This window comes from Gobius niger, assembly GCF_951799975.1.
Source record: "Gobius niger genome assembly, chromosome: 7".
Taxonomy (NCBI): Eukaryota; Metazoa; Chordata; class Actinopteri; order Gobiiformes; family Gobiidae; genus Gobius; species Gobius niger.
Genome location: NC_136858.1, coordinates 19,972,743 through 19,991,387, shown reverse-complemented (window position 1 = coordinate 19,991,387; position 18,645 = coordinate 19,972,743). Strand labels below are relative to the sequence as shown.

Here is an 18,645-nt window from a genome sequence, read left to right as displayed (position 1 = left end):
ACCTGTCCTCTGTTCAGTGATCGACTTTTAATGTGAACATGTGAACGCCGACGCTTAATTATGCTGTATGTAGGTTGTAAACACCGGAGTAAAAGAGGCCTTATTTTCATTCATTTGGTAATTATCCATCTGTAATCTCATTGCACCTGGAATTTACATATTAATTCACAGGTTGCGCTCAAACGTTTAAGACGACGGACATTGTGGGCCGTTATCAGACTGTCTTCACGCTTCCCTGGCAGCAGATGATGAGTAAGCGATCATCAAGCACACTTTAACATTTAACTGTTTGAGTGAAGGCTGATTTTACACGTGGCCGGCCAAGCGGTGCTTCTCAGGGAAAACCAACGCTCACCGTAAACACACCAGCGGAGGAACTATAAAAAAATGTGTCGCCTAAGTGGCATTTTCGAGCTGTGTGTAGTATTTTAGATTTACTACAATGTCATTCAACACCTCTCGTTTTTCTCAGGCAGGAAAAGGAAAGTATGGAGCGGGTGTGCGAGGAGCGGCTGGCGTCTAAAAACCTGTCGTCTCAGGAGAGGGAACGGGAGCTGTCCGCGGTGCTGGAGCAAACGGAGGCCAAACACCAGAAGACAGGTCAGTGAGCTTCAGCAGCAGCAGCAGCAGGAGCACAACTACGGTTTCACTGGCTGCGATTACAGACACAAAACCAAGACGTCACACATTAGTTCAACGTTCTACTTTTTGATGAGCTTGTAAAGCTGGTCATGGTTATAAAGTTAAATTTAATTTTGTGCTTGTTTTCAACATCCTCCTACTGTCATATCCACTTATTATTTGCAATTTTAACCTGAAAAGCGGGGGAAACCGGAGCACTAACTAACACTAACGATCCACTTTCCTGTCTAACAGCTTCATTGCTTTTATTGTAATGTTTTCCTGCTTATGCCACTGTTTCCCAACCAGGGTTACGAGGACATATAGGGTACGCGAGGACAGAATATGTCAGATCTGAAGAGAAGTTGAAACTGTATTTCCATTTCAATGATAATTTGCTGTAAAAGGTTTGAATTGAAAGTGTTTTTGCTTTATTTATAACACAATACAGTTTAGCAGTTTTCTAAATGATTGGCTCTAAGGAGTACTTTGAGTAGAAAGACTCCAAGGGTTACGCGAAACAAAACAGGTTGAGAACCACTGAATAACGGGCGTTAAAGAATCATAAAGTATTGTGATTTTGTTGACACTTTCAATACAAACTTTATCTGAACTTCTTTACTGCAGTCACTTCTTTCTGCATAGTTAAACAGCACAGCCGGGGGAAAAAACGCACAACTGAACCACAGGATGCTCATGTTCAGCAGCGCCAAAACTCCGAAAGAGCCACAGAAGAGTTCTCAGGGTCGGCGATAGAGCACGCGCAACACCGGAGACCGTCTGCGCGTCCTCCACAAGGACAAGTCAGCAGGACAAACTCCCCCGAACCTGCATCTCCGCTTTAAAAAAACATGCCCTCTGTTCTCTCTCTGTGGCGAACTTGCTCCCCACCAGTGCCGCCGAATAGACGCGTGGGAGGAGGCAGGCGAGAGAACAAGTTATGTGAAATGATTGAGTTTGTGCCGGAGTGACCTCAAGGACCAGAACAGAGACCGAATAATGGCTGAAGAAAGAGGGGGAGCAGCGGGGGCAGTGCAGAGGGCGGGTTCAGAGAGGGCCCAGCGCGCAGCAGAGTGCAGAGACACAGGCCCCAGCTCGGAGCTCCCTGTCTGGCTGCACAGTCGAGCTGCTGCTGCTTCCACATCTGCTGCACCATCTGGATCCCCCCCCCCCCCCCCACACACACACACACTTTCACTCACCGCCCCCTCCCTCCGTCGCTGCTCTTTTTATTTACCTGTGGTTCCCTTCAACAAGCAGGAAGCCCGCTGGTACGCACTACAAAGATGGAGGACTATAGCGGGGGGACCGGGACAGGGCGAGGGGGGGCGAACAAAGGGTTTGTTTCTGGCATGTGTCGGCGGCACACATGTTGTCTAAAGAGAGCTGACATCAGAGCGCAGCAGGACACTGTGAACGGGGAGGGGACAGAGGGATAGACGTCCTTTTAGTAGCCCGCATCACTTCCTCTCCCCGTGCAACCCAACAGACGATCTCGATAATTAGCTTTTTTGCTCTCCAAGTCCCGCCTCTCTGTCCATCCGCTTGTCCTCCGGTCCATCCGTCGCCGTCTCGCTTTTGTCACCGCTCCCTCCCACCTTTTTCGGACTTTTTTTTTTTTTTTTTTTTTCTCCGCCGCGTCTTTTTTAAGTAAAAGGCGAACAGAGCGGCCTCTAGATGATATCACGTATTTGTTCCTCTCCCTGCCTCCCTCCCTCATTTTCCTCTGTTTGTTTCCAGTGCCAGTTCTGCAGCGTTTCTGTGTCCCAGGGTTCTTTTTGGCCTACGCACGGCCAGACGTATTCAAAGCCTGTTCAGCTAATTAGCATTCTTCCTACAACTTTTCCAGCACTGACCAAACTTTGTTAAGCGCGCTAACGTGTATGTGCGGGTTTCTGGATTCGTGGCATCTCGTTTTCCTGTCCTTCATCCACTATCTAAGGTCCATGATGTGAAGACAAAGACCGTATGGCTTTAATTAAGGGGCAAGCCCGGCTCCGTAATCAAGCCTCTTCAAAAGTAGTGTCACATCTTTTAATTCCATGAACGAATCCTGTTGATGTTTGCGATAATTGACATAAAATGCGGGTTATACAGGTTGCTGCTTCACCTTCTACTGTATGCAAACGACGCGCGCCTCTGTTTCAAAGAGAGGTGTTTTTGGTTGCGCTTGACAGTGACAGAATGGCGGAGCAGGTGGATCATTCCCTCAATCCAAATGGCAGTCATTGTTATTTTAAAAGAGCAGACATATGTTGGAGAGTGGAGCGCGGTTCGTTTCAAAGGGACGATGAAAGCCCAGTGTTGGATTGTTCAGAAAGAGGCCCCTGTGAGCGGACGAGGATGTGGCAGGAAGGGCGGCTAAAGCAAAAAAAGAAACCGTTTTCAAACAACAATCCCCCCCCCCAACCCCTTTTCAGCCTCGTTTTCCTCTTCTCCCGTACTTTACATTTTCATTCTTCTGCGCGCTGTACTTTATCCGCATGTCGCATTCTGTTGTTTGAACTAGTTTGATGTGAATGTTGACAAAAGCATTTTTTTGGGAATACATTCAAAGAGACATCGCTCATTTTTGCTCCGCCATTTGTTACACTAGATCTTCATCTAATCTCTGTCCGTCATGTAGATGTGGTCTTTTTACGGAAACGCAGCCAAAACACTGTCACCAACTATTGTGTGAGGGGGGAAAAAAATGTTAGTACGCTTAAAGGTGTGTTAAAACTCCATCATTTTTTAACTTATTACACCTCCCATAGTGAAGCTGATGCGTTACAGGGAGTGTCTGTGGAGTAAGGGTTGGCAATATTGACAAAAATGGCTTACTCGATCAGGAAAATGCAAAAAATGTGCAAACATCAACAGAAAAAAACACCTAATATCCCTTTTGAAAGACTACACATCAGTATACTTTATTTGTATTTTTTAGCAGCAGTTTTTGCAAGTTCTTTGTTGGTTTCTTGACATTGGAAATACATCAATACACTCGATATTGTTGCTCGATATCTTCCAAAATACAGTGTTTGAAGTTCGATATATCGAGACAGGAAAGTATAGCGCTAAACAATATTATTGATTCTAACGATACTAGATACTGTCAACTCTCAGGCAAAAAATGACAGTAAACCTTTGTTCTAAAAGTGCATCATCATATCCTAAAATACCTCTCAAGCTGCAATAAACATGAAATATAATGTAACTCAATTTGCTTCAGTTAGAAATCAAAGTTTTATAAAGAAAAAAATGGGGGGAAATACTAATAAATGTACAGACAATAAATATAAGGCCTAAAAATGTATCGTTTGTCTGTCACTTATTGAACGATAAGTGGATATAGTAATTATCGTGACCGGCCTACTTCAAACAGCAGTTTCGATATTAGAGTGACTATAGTTCTTTGGGAGAAATGTATTTTTTTTATATTTTCATACATACTTTAAAGGTACTATGCGTTACATTTTGGATTCTAGTGTTGCCAATACAAAAGATGTTCTTGACCAGCTCGACTCTGAAATGAACCCCTGAACCGAGCACAGTTTCACGAGTTTGGCTTTACCCAGATCTAAAAACTTCTTGGCCTGAGAGTTTACCGCCATAGGCCAGCGTGTGAAAGCTAAGGCCTACAAAACTGATCTCTTTTCCTTATGTTGTTTTGGTGCTTTTTGTCACGTTTTTCATCACTTTTTCATCACTTTTTCTCGCCTGTTTTGTTGTGTTTTGTCTCTCTTCTCATGCTTTTTTTTTGGCTGCGTTTTCATCCTCAATTATGTCTTGTTTTTGTCGCATTTATGAGGTTTTTATTTCAAGAAGCTGGATAAAATTGGATTGGTTAAGGCGGGGGGTAAGAGGTTAATAAAAAAAAACATCAACATTGTCGAATTTTGAGTGCGATGAGATGAAATGCCGTGATGAAAGTGCTTGTTGTCGGTGGCAAATGTAAATCCCGCCCACGCACTGAAATACTGCCACACGATTGGTCCGAATCATCTGATCCACCTGTGTGTTTGAGCCTCACATATCGGCTCAAATCAAAGATCGATTTTCGTGGAACTGAGAATTCTGATCTTGCGACACTCCAGTGCGAGATTAATACGCTCTGGCAGCTTTCTGTCAGCTTGTGCAGAAACAGTTTCCCAGTTTTCCTCATGCAGAGGTGTGTGGAGGAGCCTGTGACCTCTGACCCCCCTTTGTGCTGCAGATGCTGGAGCTGGTGCCCCATGAACTCGAGCCGACCCGTGTGGGCTGAAGGAAACATGTGCTTTCACGATTATCTGAACTCACTACATGAACTCGGCCAGTGGTTAACCTCACACTAACCCAGATATGTCCCATGATCCCTTGCAGTGGCAGAGTTGGACAGCCTGCTGAGCTCCCAGAATTCCCTGATAAGGAAGCTGAAGGAGGAATGCTCCTCTGTGGGAGCGCTGCTGGAGGAGCGCACTGAAAACAGCAGGTGATTATTCAGCTTTTATTCAATTGAGTTGCTCTCTCCATCTCTCCCAGCTGCGTTCAAGTGCATTAATCCTGAGAGTGTTGTTAGATCGGATAATAATGGCCTGTTAAATGAAAAGCTTTAAACTGCCCTTTGTCAGTAACAGCTGCGATATCGGCTTCTGCTCAGCAAACACTGCATACTGTGTCATCACACGGCTCTCCATTTGTCAAACCACTGCAGATTTTCTTTAAATTATTATTCCGACTGTAATGAGTTAGATGTAGTTGTCAGTAGTGAGTTGATCCTCTTTTTTCTAACGTTCTATCTCGCCGAATATAAATAATGTAAAGTGACCGTCTGCATCATTTTAACATAATTGTAATGTCACGCACCTCCTTCTGAGACCGTTTGGGCCTGCTAAATGTGGCAAAACATGTGCTTAAAAAGCTACAGATCGTTTATTGAGTTTAGCTGCTGGGCTCTTGTCATCTTTTGTTAAAGCCTCATCTCGGCGTGGCAGCTTTGGGGAGGCAGTGTGTCGACATACTACACAGTGACCTGTTTTCTTGTTAACCTGATGCTACAGTTGTCACAGCAGGCCTGCCCGGCTCCATCTGCGCTGCCTATGCCTCCTGTGCTCCCGCGTGTGTGCGTGTGCGGCGCCTGTGTGTGTGTGTGTGCGGCGGTGTGTTTGTGTGTGTCAAAAGTAGCTCCAGTCCCAGTGTCCTGTCAGCTGTTGGAGCTGTGCTGCACATTAGTCACATGACAGCCCCCAATCTGGCCTTCAGAGCGCTCCCCTGCCACAGGCCACACTCTCCACGGCTCTGTATTGGTATATGGTTCCTCATCTCACATGTCCAGCCTGCGCGCTTCCTCCCGCTCGCCGGCACAAATCAACTGTACGTGTTTGTGGAGAGGTTTAGGCGCACTCTGGTGTTGGTGTGTTTTGCGCCTTGGGCTGTTTGAGCTCCTGGAGTCTAAGCCCAGTGTAGCGGTGAAAGTCCTGCTGGACAGCCTCCGCGCGGCTAAGTGGGGGTACACTCCACAGTTGCTGCAAAGTAACTTAGAAAAGTAAAACAAAGTGTCCTCTGCAGTTTGTTGCACCGTCATAAGACGTCGCTTACTGCGCCCTCGAATGAACATCGTACAATTGTACCTCAGTGTCTCAGCACCTGCTGTGAGAATAGTTAACCAACCCGGCTTTTAATCAAGCACACTCGCTTTCTCTGTTGTGCTATATTTCCTATTATTTCATCATCACAGTATGTAAGCATCTTTTTGTTTTTGGCCTTGGTTGGTAATGTTCTATTGTAGGGTTGAAAGATATACAAATCGTAAGTAACTAGTTGTGGCAAAAGAAGACTTAAAGGGGCTAGATGCAAGTTAGCCATTTATGCTCACTACTGCCACCTCAGGTCATACATGTAACTGCACCTTCTATTTTAAGCTTGTGCATGACGGCAATTCGGACCCGAAGTAACACTGTTTTGAGTGACAGTGCAGGATTTTAGAGGCAGTTGTGGTGAACAGGTCTGAGCTCATTCTACACATTAGGACATTGTAGGAACATGTAGGGGGAGGAAAATACAGAATTCTAACATTTTTAAACTCTGTATATTCCCTTTAAAGAAACACCACACCAGGACCAAATCAACACTAAAATTGAACTGAATTAGGAAATGTTTAATCTTAACCCCCGCCTTAACTGAGTGCATTTTCGGCTTTACTTAAACCTTTTTGACAGGAGAGTTTACAGCCTATACAGTGTAACGCCTACAAAACTGGTCGTCACTTATTTGCCGTGTTGTCATTGCTTTTATGTCACATTTTTAAAGTGTTTTCATCACTTTTTTAATAGCTTTTTTTCATTGTGTTATTCCAGCACATTTTGGTTGCTTTTGGACGCTTTTTTTTAAAGAAGCTTTTAGATTTGGGCCAAACTGGAGAAAATATGCTCAGTTCAGGTGAGGGGAAAGATATCAACTAAAACTTGAACTTTTGCAAATATAGAAATTAAGTGCATTTTTCAGCTCCGTTGCAAAAAAATGGGTCACTCCGATGAAGACTTTAGTGATGCTGCGATATATTGTGTCTTCTTGAGATTTGAATATTGCATCACCTAATATCGCAATACAATTATTATTATTTTTTGCAATATCATTGTGCCGCTTTATTCAGTGGTTGTGTTTTTGTGTTACTGCCGAGGAGCAACAGGTAGCACTGCACTGTCCTTACTGCATTACTAACTAAGCAAAAAGAGGGTCGGCATAAGTCTATGGGTTTGGCTCTACTGTTCTGCAGATTCGAGCAGTTGTTATTTGTGTCTGCGCAGACGTGAAGTGGAGCAGTTGTCTCTCGAGAGGCGTCACCTGGAGGACACGGTGAAGAGCCTGAGAGCGCGCGCCTCGGACCTGGAGCAGCAGTGTGTGCAGCACGGACGCATGCACCAACGCATGAAGGACAGGTATGCAATGTTGAAGCGTTTAAGCTCCACGGGCTAGATGGAGGCAAGAAAATAAATGAAATGTGCCTCAAACTTCAACTTGGTGCACGCCTCCCTTTAACAAGTGTTCCAGATGAAGGCCAAACTCCACTCCAAACAATGAGCAGCTACTAACCGAGATTCAAACAGGATTTTATTAACAATGTAATAAATTCTCTTTTCTATAAGTAGGTATATTAGCCTCTTAACTCCCACCTGAAATGTGCAAATTTTCTCAATTTTGGCCCAAATCTAAAAGCTTCTTGAAAAAAGAGCGACAAAAACGAGGATGAAAACGCAAAAAAAAAGTGACAAAAAGGCTTTGAAAAAGCTACAAAAAACCAACAAGAACGTGACAAAAAAACACAACAATAACGCTTCAAAAATGTGACCAAATTACGGCAACGTGACAAAATAGTTACAATCATTTTTGTTGGTTTTAGCTTTCAAATGAGGCGTTACACTGTTGATCTCCTTTTAGATTTGGGTAGAGCTGAACTGGAGAAAATTGACTCGGTTAAAGGAACAGGCCACCGTTTTTACATACGGATATGTTCTTCCCTGAGCTTAGACAAGTTTATGCGTACCTGTCTGGTCTTTGTGCGTGCGCTCAGTCACACAAAAACACTGCAGATATTGTTAGCATTTAGCCTCTCCTCCTCTCATCTATAGGGGCAAAAGGGGGTTAAGCTAGAAGTGACCAAGCTCTTCCACGTTTTCTCTATTTAAATACGGTTATGTGATTCGTTACACAATCCAAGTATAGTTACACAAAATTAATGTCGATTTTGTAAGCGGATAAAAAGAGGTACTATATTGTAAGACCTAGGAGCACTTTGACTTTACTGAGCGGATGTCGAAGTGCTCTTAAGGTGTTTTTATCTGCTTAGAAAATCAACGTAACTACTCGTAAAAACCATGTTTAAATCGGGAAAACATGGAAGAGCTTGGTCGCTTCTAACTTCACCCCCGTTTGGGTCCATAGTGGAGACGAGGAGAGGTATCTTTGGTCTTTTTGCGTGACTGAGCGCACCTATGAAGACCAGACTGTTACGCATCAACTCGTCTAAGCTCGGGTAAGAACATATCTCAGTATGTAAAAAAGGTGGCCTGTCCCTTTAAGGCGGGGTAATGAGGTTTAAAACAAAAGTGTCCGTAATAGTATTTATAAATGCTTTGTTGTCTTTACTTCCGCTTCTTTCTTACATGCTAAACTAAAGTCAGGCTCTTTTGTTTTCAGTTCCCTCTGACTTTACATTTAATACTTCTACTTCTAGAACAAGAGGTATTTATTAACCTGTGGCAGATTTACTGTAACTTCACCATTTGAATACCTTCAAAAGTCCCATGTAAACACTTTCCCGCTCGGCTTATGCTACACTATCTGTACGAGTGGCACAGGGGTCCTGCCGGGCTGGCGCTGGGCCCGGTGCTCTGCTGCGGGCACGCTGGCCGTGTGGGAGTTGTAGCCCCACTCTGCAGGATCACTACCCCCAGCGCCCCTCACACTCCTCCAGCACGCCGCCGCACACCCGCTCCCCTGCGCTGTCACTGACACTACATATTGTCTACCACCCACCGGCGTTAACCTGTCGACTGCCGGGACGTTGCCAAAAAAACAAAGTTTACCGAGTCACAGCTGTCTCCCGCTCGTGTGCGACCGCTGCGTTCGAGAATAGGAAAGAAAAAAAAAAACTTGAGTCGTCATAAAGTGTGAAGTATGAATATTCTGTACGTCTAGGCACATATGTTGCGGCGGTATTTTTATAAGTGTGGATGTGGATGTGTGCTGCTTGCGATTGCATGTTCTCAGGAGGGTTTGGAGCAGGAATCCGACTGCCAAAAGTGGATTGGCTGGGAAGTTGGCACCTAACTTCTCTCCTCTCCCAACTGAACCACGATAATCACTCTTGGCATTTAGTGAGTTTTATTTTCTGCTTTTGACACTTACTGGGGAGATGAATCCGCCTGATAGTATGCGTCTCATGAGCTTGGTTCTGCAGCAGGTCAGTTTTAGACACATCATTGCTTGACCACGCACCAGCAAACCGCGATGCCGCTGGTGTGTTTTGTATTTCGGCCACACTTTGGACAGTTTGTTCGCCCTAAAACTTTCTGCTTTGTGCGAATTGCTGCTGTACATATGGTGTTTTTGCTCTTTGGTGGCTGAAGGGCCGAGTTTGCATTCGCTGGTAACTTGCGGGCCTCGTGCTCCCGGGTGGCGCCCCGCCGTGCTGCTTGGGGGTTAAGGTGTAGTATGTGTTAACAAGCTGGTGCAAGAGGGTTCAATATCCAGCGCCCCTCCCCTCCCCACAGCCTCTCCATCGGCCTGCAATCTGTGCTGCGAAGAGCGGCAACAGCGCACCACGCACAAAACATTTGGAAAATCAGCTTGATTTATTTTTACATGGGCAAGCTGATTGCCAAACTACACAGGGGTTTTTAGCACACAATGTTTTGCTGCACCAATTATTTATTTATCTCGCTATTTCTGTGTTGCTTTTTGTTTTTTTCCATCCCTTTCTTGGAAAGAAGAGTTTGAAGGAAAAATAGAGCATCTTGCAGAACAAACTGCTACATGAAATAAACATAGTTCAGTGATGCACAGTGTAACTTAAGTTAATGTAGTAGAAGTAATTGACTCAAGAGCAGTAGTTATCTTACTGGGGAAAGGTTATCGTAGCACTTTGTAGTTCATTTTGGAGGAATAATATCAAACCCTCTCATTCTCTTTTGTGTGTTTGTATTTCAGATACTTTATAATTATTTAGATTAATCTAATAGTCATCACTGTTTGGTTAGACATTCTTCTGTATTTTACATTTCACCAGGTCTTCAGCTCTTACCTATAAATCACATGCAACAGACTTTTGAAACTGTTTAATTTTGTGCTGTCTCTCCTCCTCTGCTTCCTTCCTTTTCCTCCCTTTTCAATCTGTAGCAAACAGCACACAACCTTCTCACCCCACAGCTGCTGTCAGGCTGTTTCACCAATTATCACTACGCTTGTACACACTTAGGTCACATACACTTACCCTTGTCACACACACATGCGACAGACCCAGCGAACTCCTCCGCCGTGTGCTGTGTGAGTGAGCGCTCGGATCAGTCGACAGCCTTAAAGCAGCGCGCAGCATATACGCAGATGTGCCTGGAGATCCACAGGCTTCACTGGGCCATATGGGCTCCATGAAGAAAGATGGTGCGTGCGTCTGTAGGAGCGCTGCACAGGGAGGAGGGCTGCAGGAGGGATGGAGGGCCATGTGTGGTATGAGCTGTGCAAGCAGTTGTTGAAGTATGTAAGCCATGGATGTGTGCGTGCCTGCACCAGAGGCTCCAGGAGATTGGTTAATGGAACAAATGGCCGCGGCGGGCCGGGGAAGAAGAACAGGCTTGCTGCTACCGCAGGCGGACACAGCGCCCCGGGCGAGGGCTGCTTCATCTGGGCCCCTGCCACCCACACTCCCCCACACCCCGCTCCCAAACATGCAGTGTGCTGCCATGCCCCACGAGCAAGAGGACGCTCCTCAATAAACTTTTCATTTGCAAATGAAGTTGGCAGGGGCTGAGCACAAGGAACCAGGACGCCTTCATTTGTCTCGTGTGTGTGCACACACTGAGATGAGGGGCTGATGAAAGACTTTAAAGATCAACTGAACAAGTGCACAAGACATACAGTCTTTATACACTTCACTATTGTGCCCTCACAATGAGATCAAACTACTACACATCACGCCACTGTGCTCATTTAAAGTTGTAAGAAGTAACAATACTCCAAAGCCCACAGAATCCCAACAGGGGAAACTGTTCTGCTTCTCTTTAATCACTCTTCCTTTTGACCTGTAAACTCTTTCACGAAACACAGCAGTTATAAATTCAACATATTATTGTATTTGATGAATAGAGCCACATAATAAATACTTCTAACATCCCCTGCAAAAATGTCAAATCTGAAGTGAAGAAGAGCCCGCTCCAAATGCTCCTCTGTCATCTTTGATTGTTGCCTCTGGGTGGCGCTAAAGTCCTCCTCTCCCTGTCCGTTTGTGTGGCCTGTCTCACTGCTGCCCAGCTGGCTCCTTTAGCCGGGAGCCACCGCAGGGCGGCCTGCTGAAAAAGCATTGTCAAACGGTGGCTTTACAGCTCTACCACTCACACAAACGCAGTCAGACGCACACATTTGCAGCTCAGATGTCGGGCTGTAGCCAGCGGCGCACAAGCTGGAGCGTTAACTGTGCAAAGCTTCACATCTCCAGCCCCAGTCACTGACACTCGCTAACACTACTTCATAAAAGTACAAGTAGAAAAGCATCAGCACCTGCCCCTACTTCAGAAGTAACTACACAAGGAGTAAAGTCTTTAATGCCATGAAAAGAGCTCTCAAACAGAGGATTTAAAAGCAGGGCCTCACGGCAGCACTTTGACATTGACTAGATGATAAAGCAGCCTCGAGCTCCTCTCAAACCTGTGTTAAATAAAAGCAACAACTTCTGCACACATTTACAGCTGCTACAGGCCTCACTTTTAGCCCCATCTGTGTTTTCACACTGATGCTATCAGTCTAAACCTGCAACCAATCTGTGCAAGTGAAATAGCAATACACAAAATGGCCTTTACGGCAGATTTATTTTATTTCTAAAAAGCACCGTATAAGTAATGTTGTTTTTTATACTTGATACTTGATATTTTAGCATTTAATTAAAAACTCATCATGAAAGTCCCATTTCTTACCTGTTTTCATCTTTTGCGTCGAACAATATGCAATAAATACATTCCTGGACTTTGGGCGCAATTACTTCTTTAATTTACTAAGAATGTCCCGCTGAGATTTCAGGATCTGTTTTTAAGGGCAGTTCTTGACCAGAGGGGACTCTCATGTACCAGGGTTTGAAAAGCATTAAGAGTCATTAAATGTATTGAGGCCTTAAATGATTCAAACTGGCTTTAAATCTGATTTTTCTTGCAAAATGACGTGACTTGACTCATTTTGCTGCATAAATTCATCAGAAATGATCAAAACACATTCAGCTGCAGTTTTGGCTGAAATTGTACTCAATGATTTACTCAAAAGCTTTCTGTTGTTTCCCTTTTGTCTTTCAATTTGAACATTTCCCCTCATTAATTAATCTGGCAGAATATTTGCTAATGTAGAGAAAGGAAATATGCAGATTTGCATCGCATTAAAAGTGTAGTATTAGGGTAATAAAATGGCATTAAAAGCTTTGACCTTACCTTGCTGCTGTATAAACCCTGTGTACATGTTTTCAGTATCTGCACAAACTGTAATGGCAGAAAGCTTTTTATTCCTCTTTTCTTTCGTGCCCGTGAAGTGCCCTGATCAAAACCAACAGTGTTCCCACGTCAAGCGTTGTGTTAGCAAGAGCAACAACTGGCATGACAGGTTGGTGGCTCGGCAGCGGGGGCATCGCCCTGGGGCCCGTACACAAACACACGCTCTGGAGTGCAGTGGTGTAGCCAGTGCCAGCCAACATTTCTGTGGAGCTCAGGGCGGCGAGGGTGGCAGCAGCAGCGGGCCTTGGATTGGGCAAAAATCTGCTTTGGTGAGCGAGTGTGTGTGTGTGTGTGTGTGTTGTTGAGGGGGGCAGCTGTAGTCGTGATGCCCCCGGCCGTGTTGTTGTAACCAGGCAGGCCAGGGCCGTCTGCCTGCACCCATCACCCCCTCTGCACCGCGCTGAAGAAGGTGCATGCGGACGGGACAGGCCGCTGCGTTCGGGACAGCACTGCTGAAGGGAAATTGATGAAGGCCCACACCACACACGTAAATAAGGATCATGTCAAGGGCCAAGATAATTTAATTGAGCCAATTAGTTGAGTGGGTAATAACCAAATAAATCAAGCAATCAAAGATCTGACGTTCATTATTCATATGTTTATTTATTCAAATCCTAATTCTAAATTTCAAATGATTTAATTTGTCATAAACATGTAATTAGATATTGCACATTTTTCATTACATTGTAGGCGTAAAATATCATTGATTTTGTGCCTTGTTTATGTATTTACCAATTAAATCACTCAGATTTATTACCGCGGATGAAAGATCTTTACAAATTTAAAAATGACGCGTTGCTTTTATATCTTGGCGACAGAAACTGTTGAGACTTTGCCTAAAGAAACAACCTATTTTCCCAGCTCTCTTAGATCTAGTTCTGTAAATGACGCTCATCAACGTAATTCTTTAAGCCTGCAAACATACAGTAAAACATTTGCTCTGAAACATATTTTGAAGTCGTCTCGTTAACACATGCTATCTTAATATATATTTTTAACAGTGGCTCTTCTCGCTGCTGTAGCACAAACCCACACATACACAAAGTCAGATGGGGCTTGCTGAATGACAGACCCGAACGCCGCTTCCAGATTACAGGTTTTTTTTTTTTCTATTTCTCTCAAAACATGACGATAGCACTTTCCCTTTGGACCGTGCCTTTAGGACATATGCTTTCCACCTGTAAATAAATATGCAAACACGACCGCGGAGTTTCGACACTAGCTCGTGGGCTGCGCTGCTGTATACCACCGAGAGATGCTACCAGCGTCTGTGTGACTTGTAATTAATCTCTTTAGTAGCAGCAGTCAATAGTGGTGCAGATTGTAAAAGCCCGGGTTTGATCACGGGCACGTCTGGGGAAATTACTGCAGAAGTGCCTCGCAGCTAAACTTGCTTTTATTATGTCGACTGCAAAAGTAAGAAGTCCTGAGCGCGGGTGTTTTGTGGTTGTGTTTCAGTGGAGTGTCAGGTCCAGCAGAGGGTGTCCTTCCTCCAGGTCAGTGGGGAGGCGCCCGGGCCAATGGGGCGACCGTGAAGGATCCACAGTGGGACAGGTTTTTGTTTTGATATGGCGAAGAAAAAGGGGGTCGGGAGCGGTGGCATTGTGGGTAAGCATGTGCCTCGCAAAAAAGTTGCCAGTTCAACTCTCAGACTGTTAGACACTTGACGTCCGTCGCCCACTTCAGTCACAATGATGTGTCTGGGTGGGACAGGGAGGGCGTCCACTGGGCCAAAGAGAGAGTCAAATATAGCAGGCTGTTGGAAGTTAAATAATATTGTGAGTTTATTCCTTTTTTTGGTTCCATTTGACGTTGATCTAAAAATTCAAATTGGAGCATCTTGTAATATCTTTCTTCTATTATTTTTATTTGCCTTAATGAATCAAAGAGTGTAGGCTGTGTAAATGTCACAGCTGTATTGTTCAGCTGTATATAAGCTGTCAGGTTAAATATAGACCTATTTTTCAATTTCAGCATGAGACAAAGAAACGGGTATCTTTGTAGATCTCATGCTTAAACATCTCATCCATGTTTTCTCTTTAACTAAACCTGATTCATTGCTGTCCCATCAGACCAATCCCAGTCCAAGATTGTTCCCCTCTCTCTTCCCCCCGGCAGCGGGCAGAGGCGCACAGCCCGCGCTCCTCTCCTCTGAGCATGTGTGTGCTGTTGAAGGCCAGTGCCCGAGCATTAAGCCATATTAAGCCCTAATTAATGAGTGTGCCAGTCGATAGAGGCCAGTTATTGGATTTGCCGCTTTAGCGGCTGCAGGAGCGCTGCCTTAATCACACACACACTTTTGCCCCGTCGTCTGTCGGGACATGGAAGGCGAGAGCAGAGGTGGATTACTGTTGTACATTGTGTAAGAAGGCCATGGATAGGCTGTCCCGGGTCAAGCGGACACTGAGCTGCATGTAGTGCCTGCTCAGGGTTTTATCTACGGTGTTACATAAACCTCCTGACACAGGCCAACATCTAAGGCCATGACCTTTGAACTCACAGCAGCAGGGTGTCTCAACTCCTCAGCATTTCCCTGACAAATAAATGAGGGGAATATAAAGCATGTGCAGCTTTTAGTTGGTAGATAATTGAAGATGTTAAAATCCCCGATGTTCGAATATGCAATGGCGTTGTAAATGTTAACCAATAAGACACCGTTAACATTTACACCACGAACTGTGCATTTAAAAACCGTAGCGTCACTTGACACACTTGATCCTTCTGTGAATGTGAAAAATAGAAAAAAAAGAAAAACATTCACCACACACTATGTGCTTGTTTTAAGCTTCGAGTTACAGAGTCCCCTAAGACTAATACTTTGAACCGTCTATTTTTCCTCTGATAGATGATTAAGTTTAACTATGACTAATGAACAGTTTCCTGTTAACCGGGCTGTTATTTTATAATCCTGACTCATGATTTATTGCAGAGACCAGTCACTTTGTTCATCAAACATTGCGAGGCAGAAGAACAGGGTCTGTGTGAGGCCTTTAGGTGCAGGTTGTTGCCTTATCCATGTCAGGAGGCCAAGTTACAGCTATTAGCAGCTACATGCTAACAGCAGTGGCACCTGCATACATATGCGTCTTAGTTTATAGGATGCATTTTGTTAAAAGCAATGAGCAAGTTAATACCATGATAATGTGAGTAATTATTATTGTAATAACGGGAATACAAATATGGAAAAGTAGAGCATTGTATCTTGCACCTTGAAGTGGGGCAGGGAGCAGATTGCGGAGGAGAGCGGGATGTTGCGCACGGCCTTCTGTCACGGGCGCGCGGCTCTGCCAACATGACCAGCAGGATGAGGGCATCTGTCCACACCCCCTGGCTACATGTCCCTCCCACTGCCCCCAGCCTCCCAGCGCATCCTTTTTTAATGGTCTTCAAGCCACACCGCCACCGCCGCTTCCTCCACAATTATTGTCACCTTTCAACATGATTAGGACATTTATTAAAATATGCCAGCGAAGACATAACATCGTTACCCCAATGCTAATTAATTGCACATTGTCGGTTTTTAATTTGACAAATGGAACAAGGCAAAAAAAAAAAAAAAAAGCGAAATAGAAAAACAAAAACACTGGCCAACATATTGTGTGCAGCCTAAAACACATTCCTTTTCTATAGGAAGCATCTGCTGTGTGAGAGGATGCATTCACAGCTCCATGGGGCTTGAATAAAATCAGGTCAACAGTTGTTGCTCTGAAATTACATTTGCTTATGTTCATTTGCATTTCATTTTAAAAAGTAGTTTTAGTTTAAATTCAGTGCATACAGCGAAATGTTTCATTATTGCATTTATACAACTATGACTTTTAGAATTTCATAACTTTGTCACCACAGCTAAAACATGGACATTTGGGAATAAAAAAAAAAGTGTCTCTGGACTCTGTGTCAAAGACGGCTCCGTGTCGACACAGTTCAGCGTCATCCATGACAATTTGCTGAAAGTCTCTCCCCGCTCTTCACCCCCGTTCATGCTGAGCTCTGGCCAATAAAGAACACAGACAAAAAGAATCCTTAAAATAGTAATAAAAGTACTACTAAATAATAGTGATAGTACTTTTGCCCATATAACACATGTTTCCGCTAATTTCTGGTTTCACTGACAAAGACCAGTTTGGGTAAAAGTCATATAGAGATAAATGTTTATTCTGTTTGTATCTACGCAGTCCTACAGTATCAATCTTGTGTAATCTGTGTGTTTATTGATCATTAATTGCAATGGTGTAGAGATGGTGAATGTGTTGAAGGATTGAACCCTGAGTTTCGGCCTCTTTTGGAGCAAAACAAAAATGCCTAAATTCTGTCCCGAATAAAATCCTGCTCACAGAATCAGAACATTATTGATGCGCAGAGTAAGACCTCTGTCTCCATATGGCTCTATGCTAATGTGCATTCCTGCGCGGCGCTGTGTGAATGAGTTCACCGCTGCTCTGTGAATGAGTGAATGACATAATGGTGGAGGCTGGTGGGAAATATCTGAGATGCGCCCCTCCACACACCCGTCCCAGCTGGAAGAGCACCTCCAGCACGCACTGCACCCTGAAAGAGCCCATTGTCTGGGGCCCGCTGGTGTCACCGAGGACACGCTAATTGGGACGTCCCAGTAATCAACAACTGCACACTGTGCAAACTTTCTCACAACATTTTACCTGCACTTTCAATAGGCACTGCAAGGAGTGTAGGCACTTTAGTCATATTGCTTTGTTTTTAAATCTTTTAGCAAAATAGCTCAAAATGTTCTTTACATTTGAGCTCTTTTGTAAAGAATAGCAAAAATATTGAGCTTAATGTTGCAGGTTTTTGCACATTTTATTTGAATTTACCCCTAAACTAAATATGACATCATTTTAGCCAGTACCTGGATATGTTTTTTTTAGCGTTAAATGCCTCTAATTTCAGATAACATATTCCCTCATACTTTTCTTATTATTCGAGACTTTTATATCCATCCAAGGTTATTTGTCATCTCAATGAATGCAGGTTTTTAACATATCTTGCAGATTTCCAAAAGCTTTATTATCCATGTATAATGATGTGGTTTTGTGCACTTCCTGTCATCATTCTCCTCTCACTGCTCGCCTCACTTCCCCCTTCAGTCAAGTCTTTATTTGAGTGACATGAGTCCAGTGACATTAAGAAGCTCTTTGTTCTCTCTTCCAATATTGACAACATTTGGTTTGATATGAGGCAGGAGGAGACGCCTCAGTCAATATTGTGTGTATGTTGTAGGCTGCAGCAGTTGGACCGTCACTGTCAGAGCAGCGCTCAGCAGGTGTGCGAGCTGCTGGCCAAACAGAACCAGCTGATGCACGAGAGGAACGCACTCACAGAGGAGATGCACAACCTACGCTCAGAGGTACCCGCTCCCCTAAGATAAACTTTAATGTGAGTGCAGAGGAAATGGAGTTTAAGGCTACCCATGGTCAGTGGTGGAACATCACAGATTATAAGAAAGAAATAATACAGTTTGAAGTGGGTAGATTTATGTGTTATTTGTGTATGTTTTTTTTTGCTCCGGTATCTATACTTTTACTTGCATGACGTTTTCTGTTCTTTAAGGAGTTTACACACAAACACTTCAAACTGAAACATCCATAAATATCCCTGTGATAAGTGCATGTTTTACAAGAGATTTTCCTTTTTCTTCACAGCTTCCTAATGTGAAACAAGACAAGGTTCAAGCGTCATGACCACCAGCTGAAAACAAAGAGGTCAATGGCCCAAATGTCCCAAGCACCTTGTTCCAGTTGAAGCATTGTGAGGAGCGCTCAATTGCTTAAGTTCACAATATTTAAAGTTACTTATTTATTAC

At 44.0% G+C, this 18,645-nt stretch overlaps 1 protein-coding gene across 1 annotated transcript in view; it reads left to right on the top strand.

The window, feature by feature from the left end:
- The window catches only part of sdccag8 (SHH signaling and ciliogenesis regulator sdccag8), a 34,574-nt gene extending 16,037 nt beyond the window's left edge, over positions 1-18,537 (top strand). The window contains exons 14-18 of the mRNA XM_079559500.1: positions 473-600; positions 4,963-5,071; positions 7,386-7,517; positions 18,063-18,189; positions 18,485-18,537. Coding sequence (XP_079415626.1) covers positions 473-600; positions 4,963-5,071; positions 7,386-7,517; positions 18,063-18,189; positions 18,485-18,523 — 535 coding nt within the window. The 3' untranslated portion in view covers positions 18,524-18,537. The remainder of the gene's footprint in view (positions 1-472; positions 601-4,962; positions 5,072-7,385; positions 7,518-18,062; positions 18,190-18,484) is intronic.
- Positions 18,538-18,645: the final 108 nt, after the last annotated feature.